General features: G+C 43.7%; 1 protein-coding gene across 1 annotated transcript in view; it reads left to right on the top strand.

The window, feature by feature from the left end:
• LOC124716837 (calphotin-like) overlaps window positions 1-18,906 on the top strand; it is a 114,845-nt gene extending 95,939 nt beyond the window's left edge. The window contains exons 2-4 of the mRNA XM_047243390.1: window positions 10,053-10,287; window positions 15,734-16,439; window positions 18,653-18,906. Of these exons, the coding sequence (XP_047099346.1) occupies window positions 10,053-10,287; window positions 15,734-16,399 (901 nt within the window). The 3' untranslated portion in view covers window positions 16,400-16,439; window positions 18,653-18,906. The remainder of the gene's footprint in view (window positions 1-10,052; window positions 10,288-15,733; window positions 16,440-18,652) is intronic.
• Window positions 18,907-21,047: the final 2,141 nt, after the last annotated feature.

Here is a 21,047-nt window from a genome sequence, read left to right as displayed (position 1 = left end):
CTCTCACCCACATTTCACGCCCTTTTTTTGACGCCCCCTCGATTGAGTTCAGAGCTGCGACGCCCGTCTTAAATCTCGAGATTTTCTTATAGGTGTCCGAGGATAAGATTTCACACTACCGTTCAGAATCGATACGAAAAAGCCTCAGGTGGTGGTATAAATTGAATGAAACCACCCATTTCCTTGGAGCATTGGAGCATTGGACGAGGTCTTTGAGACCCTTCGACACTACTGGCACCTCTCGGACGATTGAAACATACACTAAGGACATTGCGGACCAGCAACCCCACTGATCGCGATCGCACACCTCTGTACAGGTAGATGTGCTCAAAACTTGGGGTGTTGGCACCGAGGGTGTTGACAAACTGCGGTCTTAGGTGGACCCTTTGCTGTTCGAGTCACGCATGTAGCAATGTGCACATCTCTGTGCTCACTCCACTGGAGTCTTAGCTAGAGCAGCAGCGTAGCCTGCCTGCAGGTGCCTAGGACTCCAACACGGATTGTCTCTGTACAAGAAACATTTTTAAAGTGCTCAAAAAAGGCGGGCTGTTGGCACAGAGGGTGTTGCTAAACAGGAGATTAGAAAAAACGTGGAAACTTTGCTGCTTCGCATCAATATCAAAATTCGTCTAATGGTTTTGTGCCGTTCCTAGTGGCTCCACCCCACATACCAGACCAAAATATGTGTTCAGTCTACACTCCAGAGATGTCTAAGGGGCTTGCGGATAGGCAACTCTCAGCACACATCTCGGTTTCGGCATGCCTACTATCAGGCGCTAGAGCAGCAGCGTAGCCTGCCTGCAGGTGCCTAGGACTCCAACACGGATTGTCTCTGTACAAGAAACATTTTTAAAGTGTTCAAAAAAGGCGGGATGTTGGCACAGAAGATGTTGCTGAACTTGGGGTCTTAGCTGGATACATTCCAGTTTTATTCACGCATAGGTCATATATTACTCTCTTGTGATCACAGCACAGGAGGCATGGCTCAGTATAACACTGTTTCGTGATCACGGCACAGGCGGGTGAGAAACTGCAGGGTCGAATAGATTTTGCACTCCGCATACCAGAGCAAACATTGCGGTCGTACTGTACTCCAAAGAGTGCGATCACATTCAATGGGGTTGCTGGCCCACAGTGTCTCTGGAGAAGGGCTGAATCCTTCAGGGCCGCGCGGGAATAGCCGAGCGGTCTAGGGCGCTGCAGGCGTGAACTGTGCGGCTGGTCCCGGCGGAGGTTCGAGACCTCCCTCGGGCATGGGTTTGTGTGTTTGTCCTTAGGATAATTTAGGTTAAGTAGTATGTAAGCTTAGGGACTGATGACAGTAGTTAAGTCCCATAAGATTTCACACACATTTGAACATTTGAACAATCCTTCAGGGGGAGGGGGTTCTCAGCAATGTTCCTGGTTCTTAAGAACGTCGTCCTGTTCCTCTACATACATCAAACTGTCGTTGTTATTGTTGTTGTGGTCTTCAGTCCAGAGACTGGTCTGATGCAGCTCTCCATGCTTCCCTATCCTGTGCAAGCTTCTTCATCTCCGAGTACCTACTGCAACCTACATCCTTCTGAATCTGCTTAGCATCTCTTGGTCTCCCTCTACGATTTTTACCCACCACGCTGCCCTCCAATACTAAATTGCTGATCCCTTGATGCCTCAGAACATGTCCTACCAACCGATCCCCCCTTCTAGTCAAGTTGTACCACAAATTTCTCTTCTCCCCAGTTCTTTTCAGTTCCTCATCATTAGTTATGTGATCTACCCATCTAATCTTCAGCATTCTTCTGTAGCACCACATTTCGAAAGGTTCTGTTCTCTTCTTGTCCAAACTATTTATCGTCAATGTTTCACTGCCATACATGTCCACACTCCATACAAATACTTTCAGAAACGACTTCCTGACACTTAAATCTATGTCGCTATCGATCACGAAATGTGTGCGAATCAGTGAATTTTATGCCACCCCCTTAGGCACTGTCGTGCTGAGGGTGATGTGTTTGGAATGTTTTCCTCAGCCATCCATGACACGTGGTTTCGACGCTGGACGTGGCAGTTCTGACTTCAATCGCGATGGCGCCATAACAAGGGATAGAGTGTGGCTAAGAGATGATGCGACGACATTTGCATCACGAGACAGTCAACAGTGGCGATGAGCAGAATTGTGATGAAATTTGATGCCAATCTCAGATCATTAACGCACGTTACACCTCATATGAAATTCGGAGTCCCTGCCTGTTTTCCCGAAGGTGTCGACACCCCGGTGGTTGAAGTGTTTCTGAACCTAACACTAATGCCGCAGGGCGCCACGCTTCTGCACTGTTACAGAGGAAGGTTTTAAGCACGTTTGAGCCAAATTTCAAACTTCTATGTCGCGATGGGAGACGGCTGTCGGGTTTCGAAAAAGTGTCCCGTAAATTAGTTTGTGTAGTGCATATATCAGTAGAGAGAGAGAGAAATTTCGCTATCCACAAAGTCAGTAGCTATATTACTTGTCAGCATTTGTGAGCTCTTGTTATTATATTTCGTTACGTGGCGCTTGTCAGAGTTTGCTCTGAAAACGACTTGCAAATACTGGCTGGATGTGTGCAAAGTGTGAAGGCCACACAGAGGTGACGTGCTCATTGCAATTTCCGCCCGGATTCTCGGTGTTTAGCTGACGAAGTACGTCGACCTGTGCCGACAGCCGCAGTAGAGAAACCGTAGTATATCTTGGTAGATGCAGAACTTACTAGTAGTAACTGCTACAAAAGATTGTACGTTGGAAACGTTATGAAGTGAAACAGTATAAACTATCTGCATCTACATCTATATTCACCGAAGCACCAATTAGTGTTAGCCGGAGGATATTTCATGTACCATTCTTATTCGCCCTCATTTTATTTTATTTACTTAATTTTAAACTGCCTCGGGCAATGAATATACAACCAAGCACAAAATTAAAAAACCACGAGACAAAATAAAATATTACTCCGTTACTAATAAGACATAAGCGAATTTTTAAAATAAATATTTCTATACTTTGCTGTCATGAATATCAAGACCCTGCCTGAACATCGTCTCATACAATTTAAGCTTTTCCTTAAATAATCACAAAGGATAACCAATCAAATTATTAGTACAAACTTGAGGACCGGTATCGTTAAAGATCCCGTGTAAATCTGTTTACATATTTAATAGTTCAGAGAAATGAGATCTCTCAGTAGTGAGAAGTAATCAACAGTTTTCAGTTCCTTGTATTTTGTTTCTCCCTTTGTTTTTTTTAAGACTCCAATGAAAATAGAGTATATTATCTTCAACAGTGTCCTCCCCTGGCAGCTGAGTGGTCAGCGCGACGGAATGTCGTACCTAACGGTCCCGGTTCGATTCCCGGCTGGGTCGGAGATTTTTTCCGCTCAGGGATTGGGTGTTGTGTTGTCCTAATCATCATCATTTCTTCCCCATCGACACGCCAGTCGCCGAAGTGGCGTCAACTCGAAAGACTTGCACCAGGCGAACGGTCTACACGACGGGCGGCCCTAGCCACGCGGCATTTACGTATTTATCTTCAACAATACAGTAACAATGATTCGAAGAGGATGTTAACTTTGGCAGGTGTTTTGTATTGCCAGTAGCCATAAGACCTGCTTCTAATCTATCAACAGTGAGAGTCTCCTTTGGATTAACAACAACATTAAGATACAATGGTGTTTGAAGTGTATGGTTAAGATATAAATAAGGGAACAGCAGAAATACAACACATTACGTTACCTAATACAGTAGGCAAGGGATTCTTATAACATTCTTCCTGAAAAAAAGTGGCTAGGTTAGATAACGACGGTAGAGGTGGATAGCAAACACTTACCCTTCTCTACAAAAGTAGACCACACAAAAACATCAATATCGTGGTTTCGGGACTGTTGTGAACATGGAAGATGCTGCAATTCCTTCTTGTGCTTAAAAAAAAAGAAAAAGTCCTGGACGAAGAGAGCAGTGTGAACAGGGCATATCGTGGAACACATGATAAGGGAAAAAAACGCTTTACTGTTGGATGAACCTCATCAGCGAAAATTGTCACATGATTCTTGGCACTAAGGCACTGCAGTGTAACAATGGGAACCACTCTGTCACCGTGGCCCGCTTCTAAATATTTCATCGTGATCAGTGTGGAGGTGTATTTTTCTTGCATCATGTATCTCAAAAATCTAAGAACGAATCACTACTGTACCTCGACTGGTCCACTAAGTAACCCAATCTTAACACTACAGAAAATTAGTGAAACTGTTTGGAATAAAGAGTGAAAAGTAGGAATGAACGTACCCGCTATTTGGTAGCTCTACAGTTTTTTATCGTCAGATTTGAGTTGAGTGTGGACTGCCTTCTTCGAGAAATTGTGGCATGTTCGTGGCTAAAGGCGTTATTAGCGTGGCGTTCCCTGATAGCGACTGAGTTGCTGTCCCGACGTCGTACATTTTATGGTTGCATGATATTAGTGTTTTGTCTGCAGAAAGAGACCAAAGTTTGTCCATATCGTTACAGAATTTCGCTATGAATTGTTTCACTATTTTTCTTTAAAGTCATGACACTACACGAGAACGAATCAGGCTGTAGCCAAAATCCAATAAAACTCTTGGCGACGTCCAATTTTTTTTTCTCTGAAATCTATGGCGATGAATAGAATATCGCACACGTAATTTCCTTATAAATAAACGTGGGTAATGAAATGGTAAAACTGAAATTAACAGTAACAGTAAATGAATATTATTCGTAATGGGGCAACCGAATTATCAGTCTCAAAACGATATACCAATTAATTGCGGAGCATGATATAAAATTGCGAGTAATAACGTAAAGATAGCTAGATCTTTGTCAAGAAGCGATGCAAGACTATAGTAAGTGAAAGAGCAACTTCGTTGCAGGAGTTAAATACAAACGACAAGAACCAAAATTTTGTTCAAGTTGTGTATGAATGACCATGCAGTCAGTACTAACAGTAACTTCAAACTTTTTCCAGATGCTGCAGTTATCTACAGTCATGTACAGTCCGAACGAAACTGCATAAATATCCATTGAGCTCTTGATAAAATCTTAAAGTAGCGCGATGATTGGCTGCTTGATTTAAAAGTTGAGGAATGTAAAGCTCTACACTTTACAAAACGAGAAAGAGTAGTGTCCTACAACTTTATTATCAGTGAGATGGTGTCAGCCAACATACACAAATATGTGGGTGTAACGTTTTGTGGAACCGCCTGACCGCTACGGTCGCAGGTTCGAATCCTGCCTCGGGCAAGGATGTGTGTGATGTCCTTAGGGTGGTTAGGTTTAAGTAGTTCTACGTTCTAGGGGACTGATGGCCTCAGATGTTTAGCCCCATAGTGCTCAGAGCCATTTGAATCATTTGTAACACTTTGTAAGGATATGAAATGGAATGATCACATACGCTCAGTAAAATAGGTGCTAGACTTCGGTTTATTGGTAGGATACAGGGGAGGTGTGATCAGTCCATAAAGTAGATCGCTTACAGAGCACTCGTGCGACTCATTCTAGAGTATAGTTTGTGGGACCCGCACGAGATAGGTTGTACACGGGATATTGAACGTATACTGAGAAGGGTAGCACGAATGTTAACAGATTTCTCTGATCTTGGGGAAGAAACTGAACTGAGACTCTTCAGGATAGACGTGAACTACACCGAGAAAGCCTACTTACAAAGTTTCAAGAGCAGTGTCTAAATGGTGACTCTAGGAACCTACTGCAACCGCCCTACATATGGCTCACATAGAGATCGTGAGGAGAAGATTAGATTAATTACATCAAGCACAGCGGCATTCAGACAATCAATCTTCCCTTACTACATACGGAATGGAACGGGAAGAAACCCTAATAACTGGTACGCTGAGACGTAACCATCGACACGCACTTTACAGTAGTTTACGTTCTCATCCCGTCGTCTTATTGGCTGTTCATGGCATACAGAAGTAGTTGGTGTGTGACGTACTACAAACATTCATCGTTAATCATCGTACTAAATCTCATCACCCCTCTGGCAAATGACGTTTCGGCCACACCGATTACACGCCTTAACTATCTGAACATCTGCAAGATTCATACAACATACAATACATCGCATATTGCCGACATACCGTCGGTAGGAACAGCGAGCTACACACAATCAGAAAAAATTAAATTTTTCAGTCTACAGTCACAATTTTTTTAATTTGCCTACTTGCTACCGGTGTCGAAATACAATACCATCGTCAGGCTATCCTACGATCAAAAAATTTCCGTACGTACTTAGAATAAAAATGGCGAAGAAAATTTAAAAAAAATTATATGTGATAGCAAACGTGTGGTGTAGATTACAAGCTCAAAATGGACAAGTATTCTCTTACTCCTGACAGCTGGTCAAAGTCCCAAGCAGGTGTGTCAGATACTGAAAATACTGGTCTGTGTTGAGCTTTAAATAGATGAAATTTTCGGATGATATTGATAAGAATATCCAGATGTTCAGCACCAAATTTTTTACTTCTTAAAAAAGACTCGCAACGAAAGAGGTATCTAAAAATGTAAAAATAATTCAAAACATTAAATTAAGAAAGTAAATAACAAAACAAGTAAGAAAACACTCCCGAATGTAATAATGAAGCATTAAAAGAAAAATAGCAAATCTATATATTAATGTCTACATTTGCCATTTGTATACGTTTTATGTCACTATAAAACATCGATCTGACAATGAGTCGATCAGTCAGGCAAGGATTGTCATAAAAAATAGCATCACAAAATACAAAATAATTTTTACTGAAAAGAAATCGAGCATCCCGTGGGAGTAGTCGCGCTGTGCTGCTATATGTTACTCTGTTACGTTCTATAATCCTCCATTCACCTTCCCAGCGACAGACTTTAAATTTTCACATTTCAAATTACTGGTAGGTATATTTAAGAAATAAGGCGTCCTGCAGGTCTCCACCTCTAATCTTGCAACTGAATTCTAACACGTCATTCTTCAGCACATAGACATTTCACTCTAGCACTTTGGATCATCATTAGAAACACTATCTGCCTGTGCGCTCATAGGGATTGTAAAACATACAGTACAGCAGTTCTGGCACCATCAGAGTCCAACAGAACAGACACCACTCAGATGCACACAGGTCTGAAATAAGGAGAGGGACGGCTCGCCGAGGTTTGTTTCGGTGCGAATGCACAAATATCGCTTAAACTTCTACGGCGATCGGGATATGAGAGTAGTAATACACGAGGGACGCTACTTCGCAGTGCGGTAAGTTATAAAGTGGAGTCCGTCAGTGCCTGTGACCGGATGTCCGAAGCGGTTAAGGAAACCTCGCACGAGAAGCGGTGAGTCCGGGTTCGAGTCTCTGTTCTGCACAAATTGTCAGCTGTTGCCACTGCATTACCTCAATGCCATGTGCGGCTAGCCGTCACTATTATCTACGCATTCTTTCTTTTCCCCTTCTTACATTTTATGTTTACATATTCGCTTTCTCTGCTACACAGTTTTAAGTGCTCGTCCTGTATTTATATAATGTGTTAATATTACCCAGAATATTCAAAGGGTACCACGTGCAGAAAATGTACGGCACTAATCCTGTGATCAGACACCATAGCGTCCTCATTCTACCTCTCGACGTTTTGGTTTCACCGCTGTAATTATCTTAATGAACACCATACAACACACTATACAGTGGCTGTAAATGTGGAGTAATCTAAGCTGTACTTTCGCTACACCTGCTACAAGTATTAAGCCATTTATCCCGTGTCTTACTGCTCATTACTAATAAAAACTCAAGCCGCGTGACGCGCTCCATATGTTCATTACTAATTTTGTACTTGGATATTGCCTCGTCCTTCTGCTGCGCGTCGTTTCAGATCGAATTCATTTTTAGGAGCACTCATCTGCACTGAACACTATAAAATGGTATACGGTTATTAGATAATGCACTCAGCCGTCTTACCAGTGATGTTTAATTGGCCAATTTGGTTCATAAATTATACTAGTTTGTTTTCTGATGTGCATGTGCCTGTCCAGCTGAGCTGAAAATTCGATGTGCGTAAAGTAACCTGAGATGCAGCCACACCGAAAAGCAACAGCAGCGTACCGGTTTGCGACTCCTTAGGTGCACCCAATGAGAAGGCCAAATATACAGTAGGGCAGGCATGAAACGTTGGTTACGGCATAGAGCCCTGACAGTGAATATTGGCGCTCCTGAAGATTAAAGCCAACACACGGTCTGAAACATCGACGTGCAGAAGGAAGACGCGAGATTAGTAAAGAACGACCCCTGGTGAACGACACAAAGGTTTCCATCCTTGCAGTTACTTCACTCCTTAGGTGCAGCCAATGAGAAGGCCAAATATACTGTAGGGCAGGCATGGAACGTTGGTTACAGTATAGTGTTCTGTCAGTGAATATTGGCGCTCCTGAAGATTAATCCCAACACACGGTCTGAAACATCGAGGTGCAGGAGGAAGACGCGAGATTAGTAATGTACGTCTGCAGCTGAATGACCCTAAGGTTTCCATCCTTGCAGTTAATACATCTACATCTACATCTACATGATTACTCTGCAATTCACATTTAAGTGCTTGGCAGAGGGTTCATCGAACCATAATCTTACTATCCCTCTACCATTCCACTCCCGAACAGCGCGCGGGCAAAACGAACACCTAAACCTTTCTGTTCGAACTCTGATTTCTATTATTTTATTTTGATGATCATTCCTACCTATGTAGGTTGGGCTCAACAAAATATTTTCGCATTCGTAAGAGAAAGTTGGTGACTGAAATTTCGTAAATAGATCTCGCCGCGACGAAAAACGTCTTTGCTTTAATGACTTCCATCCCAACTCGCGTATCATATCTGCCACACTCTCTCCCCTATTACGTGATAATACAAAACGAGCTGCCCTTTTTTGCGCCCTTTCGATGTCCTCCGTCAGTCCCAACTGGTAAGGATCCCACACCGCGCAGCGATATTTTAACAGAGGACGAACGAGTGTAGTGTAAGCTGTCTCTTTAGTAGACTTGTTGCATCTTCTAAGTGTCCTGCCAATGAAACACAACCTTTGGCTCGCCTTCCTCACAATATTATCTATGTGGTCTTTCCAACTGGAGTTGTTCGTAATTTTAACACCCAGGTACTTAGTTGAATTGACAGCCGTGAGAATTGTACTATTTATTGAGTAATCGAATTCCAACGGATTTCTTTTGGAACTCATGTGGATCACCTCACACTTTTCGTTAAGTAGCGTCAACTGCCACCTCCACACCATACAACAATCTTTTCTAAATCGCTTTCCAACTGATACTGGTCTTCGGATGACCTTACTAGACGGTAAATTACAGCATCATCTGCGAACAACCTAAGAGAACTGCTGAGATCGTCACCCAGGTCATTTATATAGATCGGGAACAGCAGAGGTCCCAGGACGCTTCCCTGGGGAACACCTGATATCACATCAGTTTTACTTCTTACTTGCAGCCAATGAGAAGGCTAAATGTGCTGTAAGGCAGTAGGGCAGGCATGAAAGTTTGGCTACAGTGTAGTGTTCTGACAGTGAATATTGGCTCTCCTGAAGATTAATCCCAACACACGGTCTGAAACGTCGACATACAGAAGGAAGACGCGAACGACCCTAAGGTTTCCACCCTTGCAGTTAATTCACTCCTTACTTGCAGCCAATGAGAAAGCTAAATATACTGTAGGGCAGGCATGAAACGTTGGCTACAGACTAGTGTTCTGACAGTGAATATTGGCGCTCCTGAAGATTAATCCCAACACACGATCTGAAACGTCCACGTGCAGAAGGAAGATGCGAGATTAGTAACGAACGTCTGCAGCTGAACTACGCTAAGGTTTCCATCCACACCAGAAGCTATACAGCCGAACACAAAGCCCGCTAGCGGCTGCTCGCCGGTCGTACGTGTGTCGTCTCAGAGTAGACATTTCGCCTGTGCGTCCGCGCGGTGCCCTCGCAAAGGCAGCTGTTGCACTGACCGTGGCGAGGCCAGTCGAGCGGACGCAGAGTGACCGAGAGTGAGAGTGGAACGCCGCGCAGCTGTGGGCGTCGTCTCGGCCCCCCGCCCCCCTGCCCCCCAGCGGCGGCCCCCCTTGCCACACCCGCCACAGTGTCCCGTAAGAGGCGATGGCCCGAGGGCAGCCGCCCCACTCTGCCCGCGTTCCGCGAGTATAAGAGCCCGCAGCGACCACCCTCAGCTACACACAAGTCTTCACAGCTTCATCCGTCCGCAGCTCTGCAGCAACAAAACCTACCCGCCAACATGAAAGTTCTGGTAAGTCACCATTCACAAGCTCTTCGATACTTCTCCCGGCAGCAGATCACTAATCCGGTGTTTCGAACATTTCACCCATCGACGTCATCAGGCGAATAATGTTCTGAACATATAGTCCGTGTAATGTTGCGTTTACTTTAACCAGACTGATGATTCCAACGCTTTTCTATTCAAATTGTCAGGTGATACTATTTCATACGTTGCTACGACCTCTATGCCAATTGGTTTCTTAGAGTAGCTCTCTGAACAGCTCTCTTACGCGAGTCAAGAGCGTTTCAAACATATGACCAATCTCCATCTTCAGGCAAACAAAGCATTGAAAAACCACTTTAACTGACATGTACATTTATCCAGACTTCTACTGTCATGCTTCAATTTCACCCACATGAAAGATCTGAACACTGGAACTTGAGTTAGCAACAAACAGTACTTTTCTATGCACGGTTATAGTCTCTGCTCTACTTGTCTCTTAGAATATCTTTCTGAACACCTGACAGCTATTAACTGAGACCGGAGCGTTTGAGGGATCTGCCTCACCAATACTTTGAACACTTGCTCTGTTCATCATCAGATAATATTTTTCTTGCTTGTATAACAGCTCTCCGGCCAGCAGTCAACTATTACGTTAGACAGGAGCATTTCAAACATTTGACCAACTAATATCTTCAGGCAAACAAATTCCTGTTCACACACGTTTTCTAACTCGTACTTTTCATCCAGGCGAGTCTCATTGTGCAATAACGTTACATCTACTTTAGCTAGACAAACGTTTCGCACTTTAGAATCAGTCTCATTATCAGGTGATACTTTTCTATATGTGGCTCCAACCTCTGATGCTTCACGTTCACTGTGTAAGCATTGAGGTGAAAGTATTCACCAATAGGTGAGTACACTTCGGTAAAGTCTATACTTGATTTAGAGCAAGAAGTAAGCCACAATATGAGAACTAAATATGAGTCGCATTGTAATGGGATAGCAAGTCAACTGGCTAGTGTGGGAAATGTGAACATGACAAGAAGCACTTTGAACGATACGTATTCACTTTGTGAAATGCACAAAAAATTAACAAAAATCATGACTTTCATGTCCGGCATCATAATCCAACAATACTCCGATAGCATTACAAAGTACCGTTTCTTTTCATACTGCCTTTCTACAGTAGAAATGAGTTTACGTAACATATCTGATATATCTGATACGTTTTTGACATTTTTTTGACATATTTTGCATGGTGCACTCTAAATCTCGTTAGTCTTGTATCCCTTCATTCACCATCGTATTTTAGTTCGAGGCTCCATCCTTATGAGGAAGTTTCGTGTTTCCATCTTGAAACATGACATGGCCATTTCTTTCAATGTTAACCAGCCTTCAACATGTCCATGTTTCTGACGCGTCGTGATTCGAAAGCTACAACCACATCTTCTCCCATATTTGTAGCTGAGATACGAGATAGTTTGTCGGAGAGGTGTGCAAATCACTCCGCACGTTGTCATTCAAACCTGCTGAGTCGTCAGGCCGCACGATATTCATCTCCAAACTTCTGGAGCACCCGACGTTTCGAACGCTCTTCTTGACTCTTCTACAGGATTCCACCGGAGTCCCTGGCTGGCTGTTGTGTAGGGAAAACTGTTCAGCCAACCAGGGGTACTATTGGAATACTGAAGAAGTTTCTACCAGAGGATTCGAATCTTCGAGCGTTGAAGTAGTTTGAGGACAAATCTGACACGGCCCAGCGATTCAGTAGATCATGAGATACGTAAATCGTCTGCATGTTTGATCCGTGGAATTTAAGGATTTTTCACTACGTCAAGTTTGATGCGTCGTACTGGAAGAGGCTTATTTTCATGCTGCACATCACTTTTCTGCTCATTGCCCATCCCCACATAGTCATATTTTGTAGTCACAATTGTCTCACTGGAAAAGAACAGGTACACAACTCGTGTAGCCATGTAGTATATTCAGCACCATGCATGAAGTTTCAGTTTATTACTAGTCTATCCAATCAAACATATTTTGCAGAAAATATCCAGATATATCACTGAATGCGCCTGCAATATCATGTAACTGTACGACACATAATTCGGGAGATATGACATCATAAACAGTGAGTTTTCGTTTTGAAATTTTTTAAGCCTGTGGATGAATAACCCTAAACTAATAAAACCAACATAAAGGGACTTCTAGTCTTCAAGCATAAAGGTTTTACACGCATGACGTAAAATGTTTATCACTAACTCAGACTTATGAAGTTCTTATATACATGCGTGTTCGATTCTTTAACGAAACAGCTTGCAGGCTTAATGGTTTATGTAGATTCACCTACTCTCCTGACAGAAATACGACCGATGTGTGACTATGAAACTAAACCGAAAAGGTGGAAACGAAACTTGACTGATTACTGTGCACGACGAAAATGTACAGAGATCACATTATGGTATCAGTCACACTTGGAAATCATGGGGCAGAGGCTAGAAGAGTTTAGACGAATGTTTCAGCGACGGGTAGGGAGCTACGGACCGAGCATGCGTTGCCGTGTGGGATACCGCCAGCAATACGTGTGATACGTCATAAGCCCAGCACGTAGGCACGCTTCAGTAGAACCCTGGATCACATCGGATTGGCGCGTCACGATAGGCTGTAGCGCCTCATCACTATTCCGATGGCGAGTTAGTGCAAAGCGCGGCGGACTCGACTCATGTACCTGTCGATGATGAGGTGAAGCTCTGCGCTTATGTGGGGGAAACAGACGGGGATGACGGGATCCGATGGACTAGTGACACCCATACAGTCCAGTGATGCGAAAAAGGCAGAACTAAGGTGCAGGATACTTAAGAATCCTCGCAGGTAAATAAAAGAATGGTAGATCCCAAACAGGTCTAGCCATCGCAACTCCTTTACAGATACTCTACTACAGGAGATGGGATTTATCTACATCCGCATTCCTAAGACGGAGAATGGTGGAGTGTACTTTACTTGTATCGTATTTAACCTTTACTACTCTACTCGCGGATCGTATGTGGGAAGAAAAGGTCGATCTTATACGTGCTTGTGAGCCAGAATATTGTTGTAGGTTATGGTCATTACACAACAAGTATATTGGAGGAAGAGAGGTTTGATGAATGATCACTGTAAAGCAATCCTGCTCCTCGTAACCTCTTCCGTTTCTGAAGGTAAAATGTTCAGTTTCTACCTTACACAGTTCGACGTTTCGCCACCTCTGCTGAATTGTTAGCCGGCCGGAGTGGCCGAGCGGTTAAAGGCGCTACAGTCTGGAACCGCACGACCGCTACGGTCGCAGGTTCGAATCCTGCCTCGGGCATGGATGTGTGTGATGTCCTTAGGTTAGTTAGGTTTAAGTAGTTCTGAGTTCTAGGGGACTGATGACCTCAGAAGTTAAGTACTATAGTGCTCAGAGCCATTTAAACCTCACAGTAAGAATCCCAGATCGACAAACAGTCTCAATAATTGTTTGAACGAGGGTTTAGTGAGCTACGAAGGGTGATCAGAAACTGAGGTTACAAGGCTCATATTCCTCGAATGCATTGCAACAACGTCGCTGCAAACGCAAAGGCAGGATTTTTAGCAGGGCATATTTAAATTCGTCCTACAAAGCGAAAAGTGCCTAAACCGTTACGGAGACAATGACGAAAAGAAACCGAAAGTTCTATCAGTTTGCTGCATTCTTTGTACCAAATAAAGTGTACACATTTGGCTTTAGGTTTCTTAGCATTAGTTTCCGATTACCAGCCGCATTTTTCTCGAGCGTAACAATATCCTCTAAGGATTCTTCCAACAAATCTGTGATTCTACATTTGTTCCTACACTGCCAACTAAAGGGAAACTATGGGGAAATGTGAACTGTGGTCAAAATGATCAACTGCGACCTACACGAAACATTATGAGAAATGACAGTCACTCCTACAAGCGATCCGACATCTACAGTAAATCGAATTCTTTTGCCTTGCAGGCTGAAACTACAGCAGAACCGCCATACCATATGTAATAAAGAGATTCCAGTATGGAGATATCAAAACGAAGAAAAATGCAGATGTCCTTAAGATAGGACAATAGGACATTAAGTCCTATATTTAAATACTGCGAACCCCCTATCGCTGTGTGGCGAAGGGTTTTTGTTTTGCCATTATGGTATATCGCATTTTTCCGTTACAGTCGCAAATTATGAACGATAAGAAAGTCTGTTAGTATTTACCCGTCTGAGTCCCAGTTTCCTGGTTTTCCCCAGTAACTGTCACTTCGCGAGACGTAAACCTCCTCAGCCTGTTCTATTAATACTATTTAATAGCGGGTACAGAATGGCGAGCGTTTTATGAGTTATATGTTTTGTACATAGGACCATAAAAAGTTTTTGCAATGTGACTGGGCTCATCACAACCTAGATAAAATGTACGAGTTCTCAAAATGTGTTCTCAATGCATTTTTGCCTGAAGATGAAACCGATCGTATGTTTGAAATGCTCCAGTCTCATGTAAGAGAGTTGATCACAGGAAGTTGAACAGCAAACACGTAAATTTAATAAAAAATCTTGTATCCCTTTAACACTTATCTTTTTGCGACATGTGAAATGGAATGGACTATTTGAATCACGTGTTAAGAGAAACACAACGGGAAACCGCACTTCATGCCAGACTTAATAAGCACTGTTTGGAATGCAGGCTCTTTCGGTGCATTTTACTGACGATCAACCGAGTCATAAGCGTCGTGTTGACGCAACATTTCTTCGGAACTCGCCTGAAGGTGACTAGTAGGAATCCGTCGAAACGTTGGGATAACATGATACCACGACTCGATTGACAACCCGAGAATATTTCATCGGTTAACATGTGCTGTCTACCTGATAGCACTTTCCGCTGAAGATTTCTGAGCACCGTCCATCGTGTAGAACCGCCAGTGTGAGTGGTGCACTGCTAAGACCCCAGGCTCGCATTCAAGGGGACGACTGTTCAAATCCGGGCATGTGGACTCAGGTTTGCCAGATTTGTTTTTTAAATCGCTCAAGGAAAATGTTCTAACGGTTCTGTTGAAAGGGCACGGTCGATTTCCTTTCCTCCCTCGTACCCAAAGAGAGCTTTTGCTTCGACTCTTGTTGCCTCGTTATCGATGGGACCCTAAATTCTAAACTTGAGGGCTCACACAAGGTTCACATCGCAGGAATTGAAGTCGCTTCTCCTACAACTTGTGCCACATCTGGCTAGCACACTTTACTTCTTGTGCAGTGCCTCGCTAAGGTTTTGGTTGGTACTATGTCTATGGTACGGAACACACTTTCTTTCTGATCAATATCATTTATGGAATCAACAATGGACAGTAAATCGTGGTGCTAATTCGAGTTTGTACTGTGTTTGCGTGTGTGGCTGTCTCAGAGAGAGGATCACCTGCATAGGTGCAGCAGAATACTTGTAACTAAGAGACGCCTTCTCGCTTGCAGGCTATTGTCTTCCTCGCCCTCGCCGTAGTTGCCTACGCCGAAGAGGCCGCTGAGAAGAAGGAGGCCGCCCCCGAGGCAGTCGCCGAAGAGAAGAAGCAGGAGAAGCGCGGTCTCCTGGGTCTGGGCTACGGCGCCGCCCCCGCCATCGGCTACGCCGCCCACGGCATCGGCTACGCCGCCCCCGCTGTGAGCTACGCCGCCCCCGCCGTGAGCTACGCTGCCCCCGCCTACGCCGCATACGCCGCCCCCGCCGTCGCTAAGGTCGCCGCCCCCGCCGTGGCCTACGCCGCCCCCGCTGTCGCCAGGGTTGCCGCTCCCGTCGCCAGGGTGTCCTACGCCGCCCCCGCCGTCAGCTACGCCGCCCCCGCCGTGAGCTACGCAGCTCCCGCTTACGCCGCCTACGCCGCCCCTGCCGTCGCTAAGGTCGCCGCCCCCGCCGTGGCCTACGCCGCCCCTGCCGTGGCTGCCGCCCCTGCCGTGGCCTACGCCGCCCCCGCCGTGGCTAAGGTCGCCGCCCCCGCTTTGGCCTACGCCGCCGCCCCCGCCGTGAGCTACGCCGCCCCCGCTTACGCCGCGTACGCCGCCCCCGCCATCGCTAAGGTGGCCGCCGCCCCCGCCCTCTCCTACGCCGCCTACGGCTACGGACACGGTCTGGCTTACCACTAAATGCATCACCAAGAACAGGATGTGCCACTTCACAGTTCAGGTGAGTTCAAAAAACGGACAATACGTTGAGAGATCATTCAGTCTGAGACCCACAAATTACATTACCATTTGCAAGTTATGATAGAACCAGATACTGTATGTCCTCACTTTCCACTAACGAGGTAACAGTTTCATCAAATATGTACGTCACCATCACCTGCAGTTGCATTTTCCCAGGTGCTGAGTACAAACTCCCCGTCATCTTCCTATGAATTAATCTCCTGTAGTTGGTACCGTTGTCCAGTTTTCAACATGTCCTTCTATATGACGTCAATACAGCCTGTTATCAGCCGATTCCCTTCATTTCACTTTCCTCCTTTACTCGATCCCTTCTTGGTTGTTCCAATTTGACATGTGTCGTGTCCACCGAGTCTGGATATTTCGGGCGCTTCTCCGCTAGCCCACTTTCTTTTTGTGCCATGGACATGAACAACTCCATATGCGATACCTGTAGTCCTTAGTTTCATCGTCCAGTGTTCCTTCTATCAGCACAATGCCTTCTTTATAGCGTCCAACCAAAGTATTCTTGATCTTCCTGCCCACTGAATGTTTCCAACTTCTCTCTCCACATTTAATCCACCTGTCCTCACGGGTACAATCCTTACCATGAGCCCAAACCTGTAGTGTCTAAATGTTTTTCCTCGTTCTACTAGTGCTGTCTTGACAACAGCTATCTCACACTCATCTCTTCGCTTCTCAATTGATCCAATTTGTTTTGATGATTCACTTTTTCGAGGCTGGGGTTACCTTTGAAAATCACTGGGTTTGCTTCTCCTGTCACCCTGGGACCTCATAAAAGCGATTTAACATTCTCGTAGATGCAAGAGCTCTTCTGTACCCTACTGGACAACTTCGTTCAAGGCTACATTGTCGTGAGAATTTACACTTCGAAGCTACGCAGAGCTGTCCACATTCTCAAGGGCGCGGTCACCAGTTACCTAATCAGTGTCATTGCTGCGAATATGGCCTCACTTATTTTGAGACATTATTTTATTTTGAGATTTTATCTTATTTTGTTTGTCCAGCCTCAGTACTAGCTCAATTTCTGTCGAGACCAAATACGTTGTATTCCCACGTGGTCCTTACTAGCATTTTTCAAACAGACGAGTTATTATACCCAGAAAGTATTCTCAGAATAACTTAAAAAGTGGATGGGACACATTACATTAGTTCAAACATCGGAAGAAACTAAGGGTGTACTACCTGCAATAGGAACACGCTTAGTAAAGAACTTTCGGTGTTTCGCATTCGAGTAAATGACACCTTTAACTTTTTCATGTGCTGAAAATTGACTGAGACACAAATAAAATACCGAGCGAGGTGGCACAGTGGTTAGCACACTGGACTCGCATTCAGGAGGACGACGGTTCAATCCCGTCTCCGACCATCCTGATTTAGGTTTTCCGTAATTTCCCTAAATCGTTTCAGGCGAATGCCGGGATGGTTCCTTTGAAAGGGCACCGCCGATTTCCTTCCCAATCCTTCCCTAACCCGAGCTTGCGCTCCGTCTCTAATGACCTCGTTGTCGACGGGACGTTAAACAGTAACCACCACCACCACCACCACCACCACCACCACAAATAGAATGTTTTGATAAATTTGATGTGCACTCTCGCATTGAATATGCAGACTATTTCGTAGTCGTGGTTATGAAAGGATACTCCCAAGCTCGTATTTTGGCAGTTTAGTAGCTAGAATTGTGTAGTTTTATGTTTTAAAGTAAAACATATGCAGTTAAGGATAGCCATGTTTCTTTCACATCTACTCAACTGGAAGGGAAAAGAAATGTTGTTAACCAACATTCTTCACTTTTTGACACTCGAGGCCTTCTCCCTTGACCCGACACACTCTGCTGTTCAGTATCATACTTGTTTCACATAACGCTACTAATACTGCCAAACACACACTGTGCGTACTACGTAATTCTGAACTCCATGTTGCCTTCTTGATGCTCTTTACCAGATATGTTTCACTACATGTGCGTATCACTGATATTGGCAAGTTTCTCAGGATAACTATATACACTAGAAACCTCAAACTATCTTCAATAATTCACAGTAGAGAGAACAGGTCCAATTCAGTTAGCATACAAATGTAGTCCATTGCAAAATATAAGCCTAAGTGATAACGAGCTGTTGGTGTTCTCTGAACGCAAAGATCATCGTAAGACTTTTCGATGTTAAGCCTGACGATTCCTTTTTGCTTTGTCCGCAGAATCCGCAGTGCTGTTGGCAAACCGGATGGAGCCACGACGCTGCCGCCACGGAGTGAACTCTCCACCAAACTCTTCCTTCACTTCTCACCAGTCGTCGTCAACAACTCTCTTCCATCAACTAATTTATTGATTCCATCGCTGCGCCCAATGAATAACAGTCACTCACTGTTGTGCACGCTTCTTCAAACCCCGTCGGTGGTCTTGCGACCTTCGACGCGATCTTTTTTCTAGGAATAAACAATATAAAAATATATGTACTCCGTTTTGTTTTCTTTTCCCCTTAATCCTCCACCAACAGTACACTGCAAATAAACTGCACACATAATCTGACATTAAATACTCATATATACCGATGCTTGAACCAAAAATTTTAACCAGTTATAAATTAAGATAGAAGTATGGAACAGAGTTCTCCTTAGTCCGGAAAGGGACTTAACTGTTGCGACAAAATTTCTTATAATAAAACGATTGATCTATTTCAAACATCCAGTCAAGAGGAACTGAATTGCATTGGTGAGATTAGAATTCCGTGGTTTAAACTGGCAGAAAGAAGAAATAGAGTGACAATTTGGTGCGACACAGCCTGGGAATAGACAGTCTAGTAATGTAAGTGTGGCTGATGAAAATGGTAGAGGGAGACCAAGGCTTGAATATAGTTGCTGTTTACAGTGAATATACAGACATAAGCCCAAATATTAATACCACTGCCTACTGCGACGTTTGTTAATATTACAACTACTGCGAGATAAGCGACTCTGACAAAGGGCTGATTACACAGGCCTGCAAAAAATATTTTTTGAAAGTTGTTTGAAATTTGATAACTGACTTTTATGTACTTTTCAGCGATAATTTCAAAAATGTAATCCATTTTTTCTATCACGTCAAGTTTTATCACAAAAAGGGAGTATTTTTCAGTATAATAACAAAATTTGAGCAATTTATCACATTTATTCCAACGTTATAAAATTTTATTTTATTTGTAAATCAAGTTTTAAACTACATTTCAAGTACACTTAACATATCTCTTTAAGCTCATAAGTCCTTATAATAACGCTTTCGCTTTCTGTCGAAGCTTCTTTTATTGCATTTCCGGCTGTGGACCCGTTGAGGATCGTCACTTTTTATCATACAGCAGTAGTCCACTATCATGTTGACGTTGCATCTTCACTGATACCTTCTTTCCATTTCTTTGATCTGTTGGTGGAATCTTCACCAAGGTTTGCAGGGAAGTAGTCACGTTGTGAGTGGAAAAAATGAACTTTAATGCTCATGTTACTGCCTAGCTTCTTAAAGTTCTCGAGCATGTCTGCGGCGATTGTCTTGTAGTTTGAATCTCTTTTGTTTCATTGGAAACCGGTAACAATTAGTTTAAAAGATATCCATGCTGCCGTTTCGTTTGTTTCCATTTTGTTCACAAACTTGGAATCTGGCATTTGTTTCCTAATGTCTGGTACGACAAAGATTCCTTCCTCGGATAAACCAGGGAACTGTCCATAAAGATATCAGAAACACTCCCCTTCTTCTGGCAACGCCTTAACAAATTGCTTCATCATACCCAACTTAATGTGAAGTGGTGGAAGTAGCACATTTTTGGGATCCACAAGGCTTTTCCTTTCAACATTTTTAGCTCCTACCTGTAAGGTTTTTCTCAAGGGCCAAGCTTTTTTTATGTAGTGTTGCTTTCTGTCTCTACTATCCCAATGACAGAGAACGCAAGGGAACTTTGTATAGCCACTTTGTTGACCAAGCAGCATTGAAATGACTTTTAAATCATCACATAGTGTCTATTTGTGGTCAGAATAGCAGAGTTTGCTTAAATCCAGTTCAACGTTTTCGTAACATTCTTTTAAGTGGTATAGAAGCATACTTATTGCCATTGTGTAGAAGTACTGTTTTAAGGCTTCTGTTTGAAGAATCAACAAAAAGTCTCCACTCACCAGGAGCATATTCTATTTTGAAACGTGCCATAAGTCCAGGAACATCACTGAAAAACACCAGGTCACCTTCTTGAGTGAAGAGAGATTAAAACTCCTTTTCCCTCGATCGATACCAAGAAAAGGATGTATGCGGAGCCAACATATGTTTATCTTTCAATCTACACCTAAAACCTCTGCCGATTCTTTAGAAAGGCGTAGGTCTCTAACTAAATCGTTCAGTTCAGTTCAGAATGGGATCGGTTGTGCCAGGATCGTAGCAATCTCTGTCTTCTTCACTATCACCTTGCTGGGCCAATGGCTTGTGAGCATCTATATGATCCAAAGAATCTGCAGGAGAGGGTATTGGTACTTCAGGTCCATGAGGAACAGGGCGAATGGTTGATTGAATGTTAGGGTAAGAAATATCCTTTTTGTTTTTCAGATTGAAACCTCGTACGTTGCAAGAACAAAAATAGCA

This window comes from Schistocerca piceifrons, chromosome 9, assembly GCF_021461385.2.
Source record: "Schistocerca piceifrons isolate TAMUIC-IGC-003096 chromosome 9, iqSchPice1.1, whole genome shotgun sequence".
Lineage (NCBI taxonomy): Eukaryota > Metazoa > Arthropoda > Insecta > Orthoptera > Acrididae > Schistocerca > Schistocerca piceifrons.
Note: the sequence above shows the minus strand (reverse complement) of the source record. Positions and strands in the feature narration are given on the sequence as shown.